The sequence below is a fragment of the Lonchura striata genome, chromosome 30, assembly GCF_046129695.1.
Source record: "Lonchura striata isolate bLonStr1 chromosome 30, bLonStr1.mat, whole genome shotgun sequence".
NCBI classification, from domain to species: domain Eukaryota; kingdom Metazoa; phylum Chordata; class Aves; order Passeriformes; family Estrildidae; genus Lonchura; species Lonchura striata.
Window position 1 is genome coordinate 2573066 of NC_134632.1, and position 16919 is coordinate 2589984.

General features: G+C 45.4%; 1 protein-coding gene across 1 annotated transcript; it reads left to right on the plus strand.

Annotated features, from left to right (window-relative positions):
* Positions 1–1192: 1192 nt before the first annotated feature.
* Positions 1193–13635, plus strand: PM20D1 (peptidase M20 domain containing 1). Its single transcript, XM_021535318.2, has 13 exons — positions 1193–1394; positions 3133–3219; positions 3752–3984; positions 5782–5868; positions 6604–6737; positions 7179–7298; positions 8046–8121; positions 8334–8395; positions 8637–8715; positions 9807–9878; positions 10374–10542; positions 11221–11320; positions 12055–13635. The coding sequence occupies exons 1-13, from the start codon at positions 1199–1201 to the stop codon at positions 12182–12184; spliced, it is 1545 nt and encodes a 514-aa protein (XP_021390993.1). The 5' UTR covers positions 1193–1198; the 3' UTR covers positions 12185–13635.
* The last annotated feature ends 3284 nt before the right edge of the window (positions 13636–16919 follow it).

A 16919-nucleotide genomic window follows, 5' to 3' on the forward strand; every position in this document is an offset into this window, starting at 1 on the left:
AGGTCACGAGAAATGGCTCAGAAAGAGCAGCAGTGGCTCTCCTGCAAATCATGACCCAGGCAGAAGGAAATCCCATTTCTGTAGCCAAATTCTGGGTCAGTTCTGGCAATAAATGTAACACCAGCAGGTAAATTCCGCTGCTGGAAGCACAATGTGGCCAAAGTCATAATTCTCAAGTGCCTGGGGATAGAATTAGGGGAGCTCAAAGTCACGCTGGTGAAATATTTTCACTTCAAGTAAAATATTCCCTTTATTACTCTTAAGTAACAGTGAGGTTGATGCGTTTTGGCTCTGAAGCCTTACTTGGTAAATGCATGATGTATAACCAGCTCAGAAATGTTTGTAATTTATTTAATTTAATGTTGGTTTCGTTCTTCTTCTTCTTTTTTTTTTTTTTTTTTTTTTTTGATAATAAAGAATATGCGAACAATCATTGTCTTCTTCTGCTGACTCAGGGGCAGGATTACCATGGCTGTTCCCATCTGCTCTTTGGCATTCTGGGACAGGTCATGCCACGGGAAACTGGGATAAATCTTCACATTCCACTCAGAACAGCTGCAAAGAAGGGAATAAGAAGTGTTGTGTCATGCTAGCTGGTAGAATCAAGGAAAGAAGTGACACATTTTGAAAAGCAGGTGGATTTAAAATCTGTCAGGAGTGGGGCTGCACAACACAGAGACTCCCTGGGCTGTCCCTTGGCCAGTCCTGGAATCACTTGTGCCCCCAATGAGCCTGGGGTGGTTATTCTCCGCAGGAACTCCTTTTATCCCCGTCCTTTTGGGAGCAGCACCCAAAATATTGGGAAGAAATTCTTCCCTGTGAGGGTGGGCAGGCCCTGGCGCAGGGCGCCCAGAGAAGCTGCAGCTGCCCCACCCCTGGAATTGTCCAAGGCCAGGTTGGGACGGGCTTGGCGCAGCCTGGGACAGCGGAAGGTGTCCCTGACACGGCAGAGGAGGAATGGGATGGGATTTAAGATCCTTTCCAAGGCAAACCATTCCCTAACTCCGCGACCATTCCCTAACTCGGCGCTTCCCCCGGCCGCCGCCACATCCGCCACAAACTACAGCTCCCAGCAGCACCCGCGCGAGGAGCGGCTTAAACCCGCCCCTGCTCCAATCCCATTGGTCATCGTGCTGACGACGCGTGCGGCGATTGGCTCCGGGCCACGCCCGTCAGCTGCGGGCGCGCTGGGCCGGTGATGGCGGGCGGGCGGCGGGCGGTGCTGGCGGCGCTGCTGGCGCTGGGCTCGGCGGTGCTGGCGCTGGCGGCCGCCGTCCTGCTCCGCGCCTTCGTCCTGCGAGCCCCGGCCGCGGTCCCGCGGCTCTGGGCGCGGAACGCCGGCAGCGCCGCCCTCAGCGCCGGCGAGCGGCGGGAGCTGAAGGAGGCGCTGCGAGGTGAGGGGGCCCGGCGCTGTGAGCCCCCCTCGCCCCGGGCCTGGCTCCTCCTGAGGGGGGATCCGGGCACGGGGCGGGTGTGCAGGCGGCCGCTCCCCGGGTGCTTTCCCTGCAAGGAAGCGGGGGTTGGATGCCAGCAGGACTGAGGAAGGGATTGGAAATCTGTGCTGGGCGCTGCTGAGGCCACGCCTTGAGCGCCAGGTCCAGCTCTGGGCGCTGCGGTTCAGGAAGGGCTGGAGCGAGTCCAGGGAAGGGAATGGAGCATACTGAGGGAGCTGGGAAGGGTTGGGAGAATCCTGAGGAGTTGGGAAGGGTCTGGAGAGTCCTGAGGGAGCTGGGAAGGGTTTGGAGAGTTCTGAGGGAGCTGGGAAGGGTTTGGAGAGTCCTGAGGGAGCTGGGCAGGGGCTCAGCCTGGAGCAAAGGAGGCTCAGGGGGAATTTCTGGCTCTGCACAACTCCTGACAGGAGGGGACAGCCGGGGGGATTTGGGATCTCATCCCAGGGAACAGGGACAGGAGGAGAGGGAACGGCCTCAGGCTGTGCTGGGGAGGCTCAGGTTGGACAGCAGCAGGAATTTCCTCATGGGAAGGGTTGGAAGGGGCTGCCAGGGGGGTTTGGAGTGCCCATCCCTGGAGGTGGCACTGAGTGCTCAGGGTGGGGATTGGGCACAGCTGGGACTCGATGATCCCACAGGGATTTTCCAGCCTCAGGGATCCTGTGCTTCTCCTGAGCCAGCTCTCGCCCTGTGTTGATTTTCTCTACTGTTTCCTGCTTGTACACAAAGAATTTTGCCAGACACCCATGAAGGCGTTTCCAGACATGCCTTTATCCACTGGATAAGTCACTGTCGGGATTTTCTCCCTTTCTTGTTCTTGCTCACCACTGCTGTGACCAGTCCTGGGCTGTTTGTGCTGTCTGACGTAGAAGATTTGAGGGGTTTAGCTCTCAGTAGGGCTGGCACTGTGCAGGAAACCACAATCTGGCACCAAGTGATAAAACTCTGTGTGTAAACCTCATACCTTGCTGGTTTGTAGGATTTATTGCCTAGCAAATCATGTTTGCATTCCTTTTTTAATGGGAAAACGAAGGCTCACAATAGATGTTTGTATTAATTCATGAATCACAAGACCTCAAAAGAATCTGTAACCTCTCCTGGCAGCTGCTGTTTGGAAAGGCAGCTGGGCTGAGTTACTCCCATGTGCTGCAGGACAGGGACTGGATGTTGGAGAGCCTGTTTAAATGACAGGGCAGACCAAAAGGGCCAACAAAAGCCCTGTCTGTTTATATAGGTTAATTTACAAAGCACTATGGAGGTGTAATAACCATCACAACCTGCTTAACTCTTGAGAAAGAGCCTTGGACTGCCAACCCAGCTGCCTGTTCAGCTGCCAGAGGAGCCTATGGCTCTGGGGAATCAGATCACCCAAGCCAGTTGCAGCTGCTCCTGGACAGTAGCATTTCTAAGGATGTCATTCAACACTTCAGCATGAAAAGTGGAGTCAAATTGTCTGGAGAGATACCTTGGCTGAGCTGTTAGGAAACGCTGTGGCTGCATGTGCACGGCCCAGCTGAAGCACATCAGTCTCCTTTTGATGGTGGCAGCTCGTGCTGTGCTGTGAAATAATGTTTAAAGCCTGGAAAAACGCTCAGGAGCATAAATGTACTTCCACTTTTGAAGGGCAGTTTGAGCTTTGTTTGGTTTTGGTGCTGAGTGATTTCTGTCCTGTGTTTCTTTGAAGGGGCCATTAAAATCCCAACTGTGTCCAGGTCTCCAGAGGATTTGAATACAACTGCCATGGCAGAATTTGGGAGTTACATTCAGAAAGGTACTGAACTGTCAGTCTTGGCAATCTCTGCTGCTCTATTTTCATTCTCATAAACAAATTGAAGAGCATGTATCATTCCTGAATATAAAGGAAGTGATTTTTATATTTTTCCTGAAGAAAGGCCTGTCAGAAATGTCACTTGTATATCCCCTCTGCAGCAGTGGTTTGGGGGCATCATTGGCCCCCATAAGGTTCAAAAGACTTTTTGTAATGATGGTTTTTGGTCCTTGAGATAGCTAAATGCCACATAAAAAATAAAAGAGGATAACTGCTGCTGCTTCAACCTAATTTTTTGTCTCCATGCAAAAGAGCTGCAGCACTGTTGAACAAGAATTCTGCTTTTGTTTAGGAGAACTTCAAATCCCAAGTGAGATGGATTGGCAGAAGTGTGAGAACTTCTATTTTCTACTGTGGCCAGTCTTACTGACAGTCTAGCTACCTAGCTGACAACTATGGAATAATGCTAAAATTGGCCATTATTGTTAACTTTTTCTTTTACACGTGTCTTTAATTTTTTTTTTTCCCTTAACAGTCTTCCCGGCTGTATTTTCTTCAAAGTTCATCCAACATGAAATTGTTGGGAAATACAGCCACCTGTTTACAGTTCAGGGCTCTGCCCCTGGCCTGCTGCCCTATATGCTGCTGGCACACATGGATGTGGTGCCTGCTCCCCCTGAGGGCTGGGATTTCCCTCCTTTCTCAGCTGCAGAGCACGGAGGTTTCATCTACGGACGAGGAACGCTGGATAACAAAAACTCTGCCGTTGTACGTGTGCTGGGTAATGTCCTTCCACAGAGATACAGCCTGGGAAAGGCACAGGGAGCAGCCCGTGCTCTTGGAACTCGCTCTGTTGTCTCTCTCTTACCCCTTTTTCTGGTAGGGATAAATTCCTAGTTTGGATCAATTCCAAGAAATTGATCCATTTTCCAAGTCCTGATCAATTTTCCAATTTCCAGATCAATTCCAAGTCCTGCAGTTTTCCTAAAGATGGATTAGAGTGACCACTGTTACTGAAGAAAAGAGGGTTAAAACTCATGAGGAATCAGGAGGATCATATTCACAGATGCAGATAAATTTGGTTAAATGCCATATTAAAGTTTTATGCCACAGGTGCCCAGAGAATTTGTGGCTGCCCCATCCCTGGGAGTGTCCAAGGCCAGGTTGGAGCAGCCTGGGATAGTGGAAGTTTCCCTGCCTGTGGCACTGGATGAGCTGTAAGATCATTTCCATCCCAAACCATTCCATAATTCTCTGTCAAATTCTCTGTCAAATCAGGGATGGACCTTTTCCTTTTTCCAGGTGTCACAGGGGCACTGCAAGCCAAAACTGGCCCTTTGCAAAGGCTTGAGTTTCAAATTAAATCTGTTTATTTAATAGGATAGACAAACAACCCTGCATCTTTTGTGCAGCCTGTGGCAGAACAAAGAGGTGTTGTACTAAACACATTTGGGAGGAATGGATTCAGAAAAGATTGGGAGAGATTTCTCATGGGGAAAAGGTTGATTGAAAAATTAATAGGAAAAATGTCCCTTTGTGACTTTGATGATGACTTCCGTGGCAGCCCTGTATTTAGATTTGAACAGATTCACACAGAACACACTCCAAGAAAGTTTCAGGATCTTTAATCATCAATTTCAAAGCCTTGAAACTTTAAAGTTTAGGTTGGTGCTTCATTCTGCTGTGAACTGCACAAGTAACTTCACAAATTACCAAAACCAAAAAAAAACAGCAATTTGAAGTGAACATGGCAAAAAATGGGTGCTGACAATATAGAGGTGATACGTGAAAAATTAATTAATTTAAATTGGAAAAGAGATGGAATAATAGAGTAAATGTATTGTTTTTAATATATATATATATATGTATATATATATTGCCACAGCAAATGGTAGATTTGATTTCTCATCCTTCAGATTAAGTTTCCTGTTCTGTTTCTGTCACCTTGGCACTTGTACAAAACACGCAGCCTGGATTTGGTGGCTCCAGACAGAGCCAGTCTTGGTGTGTGACAGGCACTGTAAGGGAACAGTGAATTCTTGCATAATTCTGGCTCTGGGGGGCTCCTTGTGCAGTTTGTCCCTGAACCAGCTGGACATGAAATCCAGAGCATTATTGATCTAAACCACCGTGGTGCCCTGATTTTTAAGATTTTTTAAAACTTTTTAAGTTTACATTTTGTTAGATAATTTTCTCACACAACTTTCTATAAACAACCTATTATTTTACATTCCTTCATAAGGGTAGAGAAACTTAATATACTAATAGTTTATCCAATATCTTTAGAGAGGTGACACATTGACTCTCCAATCCATTGTCACCTTTAAAAAAATAGAAATACTAAAATCAAAAAATAAACACTCTCTTTTTTCACCTTACAAATAACAATAACTCACATTGTACTTTCCCATATCCTATAGCAACACCACTGCAGTGTCTTTTCTAAGGAATGGGAATATCCTCAGTGGGAGCTGTAGGAATCAAAGCTTAGCTGTGGCTGTGAAAGCATCACAGTTCTGTTCCATCACACTGCATTCTGTTGCATTTATTCTGCTTTTCTTGCAGGGCATTCTGCAAGCTCTGGAGTTCCTGCTGAGGAGGAATTACAGACCCCGCCGCTCCTTCTATGTTGGCATTGGCCACGACGAGGAGGTATTTTCTTTCCTTTCCTTGAAACAACAACAGCCTGTTTGCATTGTTCCTCTAGGTAACAAGGCTTAATTTTGAAACATTGTTTAGCTGGAAAGTCTTTCCTGTTTTTCTTGGTGTAGTGGTGGGGAGATACTGTGTCAGGCCCCAGGTCACACTTCTGGACTGATTATTTGGCTTGGAGTGACATTCACTGAGGGTTTGGTGTGATGAGCAAAGGGAAAAGAACATTGGAGGGTGTCACTTCAAATTCTTTCCTGCAAGGAAGGTGCAGCAGGAATTCCATTTTGGAGACAAGAAAAGCTGGGTTGAGATCACATGGTTGTGCCAAATGTTCAGAAAGAACTGACCAGTATGTCCAGTGGTCCAGAGAAACAGGGGAGGTGGGTTTAGTTATGCACTGTCAAAATATAAAGACAAGGAATTTTAAATTGTTGAAATAAATAGGTCTGCAATTGCTAATCTGTGGAGTTTATAGCTCTGAGATATCAAAATGAAAGCAGCAGACAGCGACTCATCAGTGAGAGCACTTCTCATCATGGCTATAAATTAATCTGCTATCAGGCCATTAACAATCTCCAGTTAATTTTCCTGGAAGAATCTTTTATGATTGCTCTGCAGCTGTTCCCCAGGGGATTTCATGCACTCTTGGTGCTGTAGCCAACAGCAAGGTGCTTTCCAGTTTTCCTCCCAGTGTTCTGGCTGGATCTGATCAGTTCCTCTGCCTGGATTGCACAGGTGTCTGGGCTGAAGGGAGCAAGGAAAATTGCAGCTCTGCTGGAAGCCAGAGGAGTGAAACTCTCCTTCCTGTTGGATGAGGGCAGCGCAGTGCTGGATGGCATCATTGCAGGGGTGAAGAAGCCAGTGGCTATGTAAGAGTGACCACCAGAATGTGATTCATTTTCAGTCATTAATTAGTGATAAGTTACTTTGTTGATGTCCCTACAGAATGTTTTCAGGATGTGTGGCAGCGTTGGGGCTGCTGGAGCTGCAGCAGTGGCACAAGGTGCAAGGCAGGGACCTTCAGCCTCTGCCTGCTGTCCCTCACAGGCATGCTGACAGAGGCACAACGTTCCACTGAGCATTTTAATTCTGTGCTCTGGAGCTCTGCTCACTGCAGAGGCAGCCCAGCCGTGAGCCCTGCTGAGATCAAAACACTGTGTTAATGATTTGTTGTTGCTGCTTGAGTGCTTTTTATCATACTAAAACTATGCAGAGTAGTTATTTTTATCTACAGTCTGTGTGTGTGTGTGTATGTGTTTGGAATTACATTAGTCATTTATTTGTTAATTAATTAATTTATCATTGTGCAGGATTGCTGTCACAGAAAAAGGTTCAATGACACTGAACTTCACTGTGGAAAAAGAGCCAGGGCATTCATCCTTTCCTCCTAAGGAGACAAGTATTGGCATTCTGGCAGCAGCCATGTCCAGGTGAGAATTTCCCTGTCACCTGATGTCAGAAAACCTCCTGAATCACTGATATGTGACTTTTTAAATGTTTCTGTTTAGAGTCTTTTTCAAACTGCTGTTGTTCTTTGTAGCTCACTTTGAAGGGCAGAAATGAAAGTCCCAGTCAGGGAACAATTGCCAGATGTCTGCAGAGTCTTTGCACTTCAGCTGTTCCAAGTGTCAGCCAATTCTTTAAAAGCAAGACAAGTGCTGTCTGCCCTAATTTACTCTGTAGCAACAGAGATTCCTTTGTTGGGGTGGCAGGATTTCTCTGGAATTTGTTCCTGCCCATCCCTGCTACCTCAGCTGGGAATTCTCCAAGCCAATGAACATGGAATAGAGTCATAATGTGACTGCAGGAATCTCTTTACATCTCTGTGTAGATACCAAATTGGCTAAGAAATACAAATTATAGAAAAACTGAGTATGTCCAGAAATGGTGGGATTTGTGTGCTATTTTTCTAGATTTCCATGCATTTATAGGAGCCAGTATTTGGGATTTTTTCAGCTGTTTCTCAAAGGAAATCTTTGCATGTGACTGGAACGCCCAGAAATTTGTGGAGCTGTGCTTGCACATTCACTTACCAGGAGAGCAGAATGTGACTGCATCTCCAGTAACAGGGATACATTTCACAAATCAGATTCCTGACATCCTTCTGGAGCAATAACAGCCAGAGAGTTGCTTTTTAACCTTTTCAGTGTTGAAAACATTAACAATTTGTTTTGTAGGCTGGAGCAGAATCCCTTGCGCAATCTGTTTGGCTACGGCCCAGAGCTCATGACTATGGAGCACCTCGCAGCAGAGGTGAGGACAGAGGCAAGATTTCATCCCCAAATTTCTACAAGAGTAACCAAATGAAAAATTTAGAGCACAGCTGTGTAGAAAGCATTAAAAAAGCTGATTTTTCTCCCAGATTATTGTTCCTGCTGGAATTGTTTTGTCCATATTCAGGTGACTCCACTGTGCTCTTGACAAATTAAAACTTTCTGATTTGTGGTTTTGTTTCTTCCCTTTAGTTCAAGTTTCCTCTCAACATCATCATGAGCAATTTGTGGCTGTTCTCACCTATTGTCAGCAGGTAAGAAAAGAGATCCTTGATAAACATCCTCAGCCTCTCACCCTTAAAGGGTGAAGGCATTTCTAATCTTCCCAGGAAATCAGTTATTTTGTAGTTTAGATAATTCAGTGGTTTCCTGTTAATAACCACTTTCTTAATTGAATAAGCCATCATTCAGCTTATTGCCTGTGGAATTATGGTACTTGTTTTTTAGCAATATTCAACTTGCTAAAATTGTGTTTATTTGTTTCTATTTTTGTAGAGTGCTTGCCTGGAAACCTTCCACCAATGCCTTGATCCGAACCACCACTGCAGTCACCCTGTTCAATGCAGGAATCAAGGTGCTTTCATTTGGGTTTTTCTCCATTTAATTATGATGAGACAATTAGGATATTTAATTTCAACCTATTTTTATATCCAGTTCTAAGATCAGTGTGGGCTCTGTGTGGTGCCTCAGTCTCATTCTTACCTCAGATGTGGCTTGGATTTGGCTACAGTTGGAAATAATTTCCTTTCAGAAGTATCTGATTTTTGTCCACCACTGTTAATATTTCAGCATAGACAAGAAAATGTGGTTTCTGCATAATCCTATAAAGTATCAAAGGCAATATTTGAAATTGTCCCAGTCACAAACACTTCCCTGACCCAGACATTTGCAGCACAGGTCTGGGGTTTGCCTGAAGTGTGTTAAATGTGCACCTTGGACTGAGAGATAACAGCAAGATCCTGCCCTGATAAGGAGGGGAACTGTCCAAAAATACTGGAGCCCTGGAAAACAAACAGGCTGTGTTTGGTGTGGCCCTGAAAAAATCTGTGACTGAAAAGCATCACTGGACAGGAAAAGATGCAGTGGCTGAACAGTGACACGGAGTGGCCAGGAGGAAAGTGACACCCTGGTTCCTTGGGCTTTCTCCTGAAGATTACACATGTTTTTGTTTAACAAAGTTGTAAATAATCAGTCTGTAGATAAGAAGAGTTACGTGTTCAATAAAAATCTGTTGTTAAGTGACTTACATTTACCCAAATATGAAGCATGTAATGTGACAATGTGGTAAAGATATCACTTAAAAAAAAATCTCAGTATATACTGAAATTCTATACTGAAATTCTGTACTGAATTTCTATACTGAATTTCTATATGATACTGAACTTCTCAGTATAAGTTTTCTGAAGGTAGAGGGCTTAGCTCAATATAAAAACTACAGAAGTAACAACTAATTTCATTTCTCCTAATTTGATGAATATTTCTTTGTGTATTTATCTGCACTTTAGATAGGATTTGCAGTGTTTTAACACAGAAAGAGACATCACACTTGGTGGAAACAGTGCAGCACCTGAGGCCTGCAGTTGTTGGAGCAGTTCTGAGTTTTCAGTTGGCATTTTATTCTGGTTTTTCACTTCCTTTTAAACTTTGGCCCTTCCTTTTTTCCAGGTGAATGTCATCCCTTCCTCTGCAAGAGCCACAGTGAATTTCAGGATCCACTCAGCTGAGACAGCTGCTGAGGTAGCCCTGCTCAGATTTCCTCAGCTTTTGTGCCACAGAGCACGTGGATCACCTGGGCTATGGAATGGCTTTGTGACCTGGGAGAGTTTGGGAATCAGACACCTCAGGAGGTCTGACAGGCCTGCCCGGCTGTGAAATGTTGTCAGTACAAAACCTCTTCCCTCCCCAAGCCTTTGCTGGAAGTTTCTTTCTCTGGAAGCTTTTTTCTGGATTATTTGAATGCCATAATTTCCAAGAGCATCAGGTTGAGCTGTTCCAGGGCTGAAGCAGTTCAGGAGTCCCTTGGGACAGTGATGTGCATCTGATTAAAAACTTCAGCTGAAGTATCAGCCATGCACGCAGAAGAGGCACTGACACAGACTTTCAGCCTGTATTTGCAGCCACAACTGACAGTTCCCAGACAGATGTTTTCTGGACAGCTGAACATCTGCTGATGTCTCTAAGGGCTGCTTTCTCACTTCTTGTGCTGCTGTTGTCTCTGTGTTTCACCCACAGGTGCTGGAGGCAGTCAGGAACACCATTGCTGATGAGAGAGTGAAGATTGATGTGGTGGAGGCCTTTGACCCCCTGCCCATCAGTCCGTGGGATGAGCAGACATTTGCAGTCCATATTTTTCAAAGAACCATCCTGGACACTTTCCCAGATGTTGACAGTGTAGTCCCAGGTGACAGCAGGCACATGATCATTATTGTTTCCTCCTCTGCTTTTCCCTCCCCCAGGACTCCTTGTTTCCATTTGCTGTGTGCTCCTCCACCCCAGCTGTTAACTGCTGGAAACAGCTGGTTTTTCCTCTTTTTATTCCGTTCCCTCTTTATGCTTTAAAAATTTTAATGTTGTTTTTTAGTAGTGGAAGTAAAAAAGCAAACAGGAAGCTGACAGAAACAATGAGCCTTGAATTGGGCTCTGTGCACATACAAAGGGATCTCTTCAGGGAAGAAAGGAATTGTGAGGGAGAGGAGGAGGTCTTCTTGCTTTAGTTCTTCTTTTATTGTTTTCATAGCTGGCAGAGCCATTCCTGTTTTTCTGTATTGTTCCTTATGATCCCAGCCCCTTCCCTTTCTTGCAACTCCTTCCTAGCTCTGCAGTTGTTGGATTGAATCTTGAAGTTTTAATTTTTGGGGAGTCTGAGGCTGTTCTTAGGTTAAGTTGTGTGTTTAGCTCCTGCTCCTGAAGGAGAGAGTGTTCTCCAGCATGTGCCAATCAATGTTTCCAGTGATGCTTTTGGTGCAGGCAGTGCAGGACTGTTATCACTTGCTTTTCCTCTCTCCTGGGGAAAGGTGGGTCACTTTTTGGAGTTCAGTTGTTCCTCTCCTGCAGAACAAGCCTGAGGTTTGTTTTCCAGGCACATGCATTGGGAACACGGACAGCAGGCACTTCACCAACGTCACCAAGGCCATTTACAGGTTCAACCCTCTGCTCCTGAAACAGGATGATCTCCCCAGGTACTGAGCTCTGCTGGGCAGCTCTTGGGGTGGGCCCAGGGAAAGAGGAGATCCATGAGCAGAAGGAAACCCAGCCTTGTGTACCTTGGCCTCCCACGCTGTCAGGCCACCCATTTCCTGCAGATTTGGGTGCTGGGAATGGAAATTACCCTTGTATATATTACCCTTGTATATATTACCCTGGGACACTGTCAGCCCTGGCTCTTCCTTCCTTCAAATGCAGGCAGGACCCATTCAGGTGTTTGATTCTGTGGTGCTGAGTGGATCTTTTGTGTGCTGCAGCAGTGTGAGAGGTGTTGTTGTGGTAGTTGGCCTTGTCCTGCAGATTTATCCACCTATTTGGACACTTGCCACCATGAATTGCTTTGAAATTTCCTGAAATTATGTGATAGCAACATCATCATGCAAGGGATTGTTTGCTTATTTAGATTTCTCATTTTATTGAGGTGCAGACGATGCAGGAGTTGAGTGTTTTGCCTCTACAGGAATGGCCAAGAAATGGGCCATTGGGATTGTTTCAAGATTAGATTTTTAGATGTTTTCCAGCCTTAGCTGTTGGGCTCTGAGCCTTTGAATCAGTACATTTGGGTTGGTTACAGTGCAGTTTTTGGTCTGTATTGCTGTGCTTTTCTGTTGTGCACTACTTTATGAAGTCAGCAGCCAAACAGGGTGCTGGGTTTGTGCAATTGGGTCAGAAAGTCCCCCTGGACTGAAAAATGTCCTTTTTCTTTCAGGATCCATGGGTTGAATGAGAGAATCTCCATTGAGAATTATGAGAAACAGGTGGAATTCCTCTTTCAGCTGATCAAGAACTGTGACATTGAGACACTTCCAGAGCCCCACGCCAACTCCCACGAGCTCTGAGAGACTTCTGGGAAGAGCAGCTGCAGGTGGATTCTGGGACAGGGGGCTGAAGATGCACTTGTGTATTGAGCTACAGCTGAAATTTGGGGGTTTTTAATATTGTGGTTTCCATACAGATGGGAAAAGTGCTGGTTGTGTGATAGGAACCTGGCCAAACCCAACAAATAACCCTGATTCCTGCTCTCTGTGGTCTGATGTGCAGCCATTAATCTGACATTAATTTTTTTTCAGCACTTTAAGCCTCTGAAATGGGTAATCACTAAAAATCTAAGCTATAATCAGCAGTCACTCACCACTGGAAGGTGACTCAGCCTGTGCGCTTCTGACAAACTCCTTTTTTATGGTGAATGGCTCTTTCTCAGGTGAGGACTCTGCCAGGAGCTCACGGGGAGGGTTTGTGGCTTGGTGAAAGGGTTCCTGTCACTGGTACAGCCACACTGAGAGCTTCTTGCACTGCTGCTGGGCACTGCTGCTTCCCAGGGGATTCTCCCAGGGGATGCTGTCACCAGCATCCATGGTACTCTGAGCCAGGGTCAGTGCTCACCCCCATGGCTGCACTGATTTCTGACTCTATTTTCAGGTACTCCAGAGCTTCCATGTTGTTGTAACTGAAGAGGTGCTGAAAACTTTCCTTCCCATCATTTTAGTGATTTTATTTTCCCTCCCTGACACATGGTGTGGCTCAGGGTGTGACTGGGTGTCAGAAGAAGGGATTGCAGCTTTAAATAAGGAATTAAATCCCTGTTGTCTGCTCGTGTCTTTTCCCACTGAATCACTTTATGCTTCTCCTTTGTTTTTCTGAGAACTTGGTTGTGAAAGATGTGAAGCCCTTCAGTTCTCCCAGTTCAGAGGGCTTGGAGGTTTGTTCCCTCACTGCCAGTACAAGCAATTTCCACTTTCCTGCTCAGTTTTTTGGGAATCCTGGGGAAGGCAGGCCATGGATGTTAACTCTGCTTCATCTTGCACTTCTTGCCTACCTATAACAGCACTCAAGGGTTCAGCATTCTTTTGGCCTTGACAGTTGGGGTTACCAGTATTAATTAGAAAAATAATTTATTTACTCAGTTAATTAAATTAATTCTATCAATAAATAGTTAGCCAAAAAAAAAGCCTGAAAGCTGCTGTGTGACAGTAGCTGTCTCTGCTGCAGGGACCAGCGCAGCACCTCCTGCTGCACAGATGTGTCTGTTTTTCAGAGCTTGAATTATGCACTGGGATGGGTGGATGTTCTGCTCTAAATTCATACTGTGAAATGTGCTGGAATGTAGAGGAAATACCCTGAAATGTATCCTGAAAAACACTGATGGAACTGTGATTCCAATTCTTTCCGTTCACCGTTCTCTTATTTATTTGTAGTCTGATCTTATCACTGTGCCCAGAGGGCTCCAACTGTATCACTGAGTAATTGAAACAAAACTGACAGTTTCATCTAATAAAATGAGGAATGTGAATTCTTTTCTGGTGATTATTTAGTCTTTTTATGTAGCTGTGTAATTGCAGTGAAGTAATTTCCACACCTGAGCAGTCCATAAAGTTTCCATCAAAACAAACCCACCTATTTTCCAGCCAGCTTTAATCTTTGCTCCCTTTTCTACACAAAATCAACTCACCCTGGCCAGGCATTGTTGGGCAGTAAATAGTTTGCATCTTTTCTGGTTTGCTGCACTCTGTGATTTGTTCAGCCACGTGTCTGTGGCTCTTTTGTGGAGGTGTCACTGCTCCTGTGAGCTCCTGTGTGCAGGCACAGCAAAAGTGATGTGTCAGGGCACAGCACTGAATGGGACCCAGCCCTGGCAGTGGGAGGTGCAGAGAAGGATTTGTCGTTGTTTTTTCTCTGGCAAATCTCTGTCAGACTGAGTTTAAAGCCTTTGCTTTGGCTGTGGCTGTATGATGGTTGTGCTGGCAGTCAGAGGGACTGGAAAAATGGGAAAATGGGGAGAAAATGGAAAAAAAAATCTCATGAGAGAGCACAGGTTGTGAAAGTCCTGACATGGGTCACACTGTTGTGGTGTGAAAGGATGGATTTCTTGCCTGTTGTACCAGAAAATGTATCCTAAAAACATAAAATATCCTTTATATTCCGTAATCTTCCCCCAGCCAAAATCCCCTCACCTCTGTTCTGGTGAGGATTGTTTCTTTAAAGGACGAAGATGCATTTTGCTGCTGAAGGAAGCGTGAAGGGCAGGGGGTGCTGGGAAGGCAGGGCTGGGTTTGGCAGCTCCTGTGTGAACGTGTGCTGTGAGATTTGCTGGGGCAGCTCCTTGCAGAGCTCATTAAGTGCAGCTCATCAGCCAGGCCTGGGACCTTGCAGTGCCTCTGCACTGGGGACGTGCTCAGCAGAGCTTTGCTGCAACCTCAGGGGCCACCAGAGTGCTTTAAACAGAGCCTGTCCTGCAGGATCCACCGGGCAAACACCACGTTCCCATCCTTACCCATTTTCCCAGTCCCTTCTGATGATTATCCCTGATTTTCCATGAGGCAGCTTTGCCTTTGTGCTTTAAGCCTCTTTATTTTATCACATTTGCTGGCAGGTCGTGGCTGTGTGACACAGCTCCAGGGAGGCACTCAGTGTTTGGTGTCTGCACACACCTCCTGACTGAACAGATCCCTTGCACCCCATTTCACCTTGCAGATGTTTCTGAAAACATCTTTTCCTAAGTGGGGTGTGAAATTCCCATAAATAATAACAACAATATGAATGATGCCTTTTCTGTTGAGATCACTTCCGAGCTTGCATGGTGTGAGCAGTTACTGGAGAGTGCCAAGCACATGTGAAAACACAGATTAATGATTCCAGGAGCTATTCTTTTTGTGTTGCAGTGAGTCACTGTGCCTCGAGCAGGGAGAGCAATTACCTCTGACTCAGAAGAGGAAGGAAGAGCCTGATTTTCTGCTCTGAATTCAGGTAACTCAGTCATATTGACAGATATGGTTGGAGCAGTGTGTCAGCCCGATTCCAATTGTCTTACATCCATAGCAAGTTCTTTTTTCCCCAAGTCTACAGCGTTGATGTTCCTGTGCCAGCAGTGACTCCAGGTGAGCTGTGTGCTGTGTCAGGCTGCTGTGTTCCAGCTGAGCTGGGCCTGCTGCACCCTGGGGAAAAGAAAAGGTCACATCCCACACCTGCATTTTCTAAAGAAAGCTCTGTTGCTGGGCACTCTTTAACAGAACTTGGTTTATTTTCAGCCCCAAGTGGCCGTGGGGAGCTCAGGCTCAGAGCTGGAGGAACGAGGTGTTTACAGAGTTGTTTCCTCCAGCTTTGCATTTGACACTTGGATTCTTGGCTCCTCTTTTGCTGTTTCATTGGATATTCCATGGAGCTGCTGAAATCCATTTTCTCCAGCAGGTGCTGTGAAAATTTCTCAGTCTCAGTGGAGGGAGACATCCACTGAGAGAACCTGGAGGCTGCTCAGCCACAGCCTGGGTGCCCTTTGCTGTGAGAGAGGAGCATTCCTCACCTGCAGCTCAGCCTGTGACCCTGAATTCTCTGGTTTTCACTGCTCTTTCTGCTGCTGCTTGAACCCTGCACAAATTCTTGCCAATCCCTTCAGTCCTTGCTGGTGCTCTGGAACTTTTACAGAATTTTTGTCCCTTCACTCCTGAATTCAGGCTCTTGAATTGTGAAAAACGCCAATCACTTGGGTTTTTTTAAATTTTAAAAGTTTAATAATAATAAAATGGTTATAAAAATAATAATACAATTAGAGTAATGAAGTTTAGAGTTAGGACAATTACAAGACAATAAAAAGCAAAGAATTGCAGATGTCTGGATGCTCTTGGACACTAAGTCACAGAAAGCATGGCTTGTGAACAAAGGAATCACCTTTAAAACAATACACTTGTTGTTTATTCACACATGCTTCATGGTTATGCATACATTCTATTTAAAACAAGAAACTCTGTCCGTTGTATGTCAGCTGTTTCCTTTAATCCCCTGGCATCTTCGAGTCTGAGCAAGGCCTGAAGAAATTATTTTCTTCTGATAAGAAGCCATAAATTCCTCTCCTTTGGAAGATTTAGGTGTTCCTCGAAGCGAGTATCTCCTTCCTAAAAAGAAAACTCCCCTACATACATAGTCTCTATTTTAACATTATGTTGGAACCTAAAACTATATTTAACACACTACTTAAGAGAATTAATACAGTATCACTTTCTAACATTACACATATAATATTAATTGTAATAGTTGCAAAAAGCCAATCATAAAAATATGCATTTTCCACATGTCTCAACCCTTTAGAGATGTGCTGCCGTGAGGTCTCTGCAGCACTGGCAGCTCTGTGCCACCATCTCGGGGCCTGTGGTGGTGCAGAAGTGCTGCCAGGGTGCCGAAGCCCACCCTAGGTCTGGGGTGGCTCCATGTGGTGGAAAAACTTCTCCTCCAGCCCGTGCTTCCCAAGAAAGGCTCAGCAGTCTCTGCTGTTGGGTCTCAAGGCAGTTTATTGTGAGTTATCTAAAAGATTTTCTTCTTTAGCTGCTGTGGTTTGCTCACAGCTCAGGCAGAGGCACACACACACCCTGACATCCTCTCTGACCCCGACTGCTTCTTCTCTCCCCACCAGGGCTGCTGCTGTCTTTTATATGGTACATTACGTGTGACATGGTTACAGTTTTCCCCGATGCCTATTACCTATATTAAATGGTGCTTTTCTATCTTTTATATGGGACATTACGTGTGACATGGTTACAGTTTTCCCCAATGCCTATTACCCATATTAAATGGTGATTTTCTATC

Bases quoted from the DNA above. Each gene is read 5' to 3' on its own strand.
- PM20D1 (XM_021535318.2), top strand. From the start codon at position 1,199: ATGGCGGGCGGGCGGCGGGCGGTGCTGGCGGCGCTGCTGGCGCTGGGC. The intron at 9,879-10,373 runs GTAGCCCTGCTC...TTTCACCCACAG, and splicing joins CAGCTGAGACAGCTGCTGAG to GTGCTGGAGGCAGTCAGGAA. The intron at 11,321-12,054 runs GTACTGAGCTCT...TTTTTCTTTCAG, and splicing joins AAACAGGATGATCTCCCCAG to GATCCATGGGTTGAATGAGA.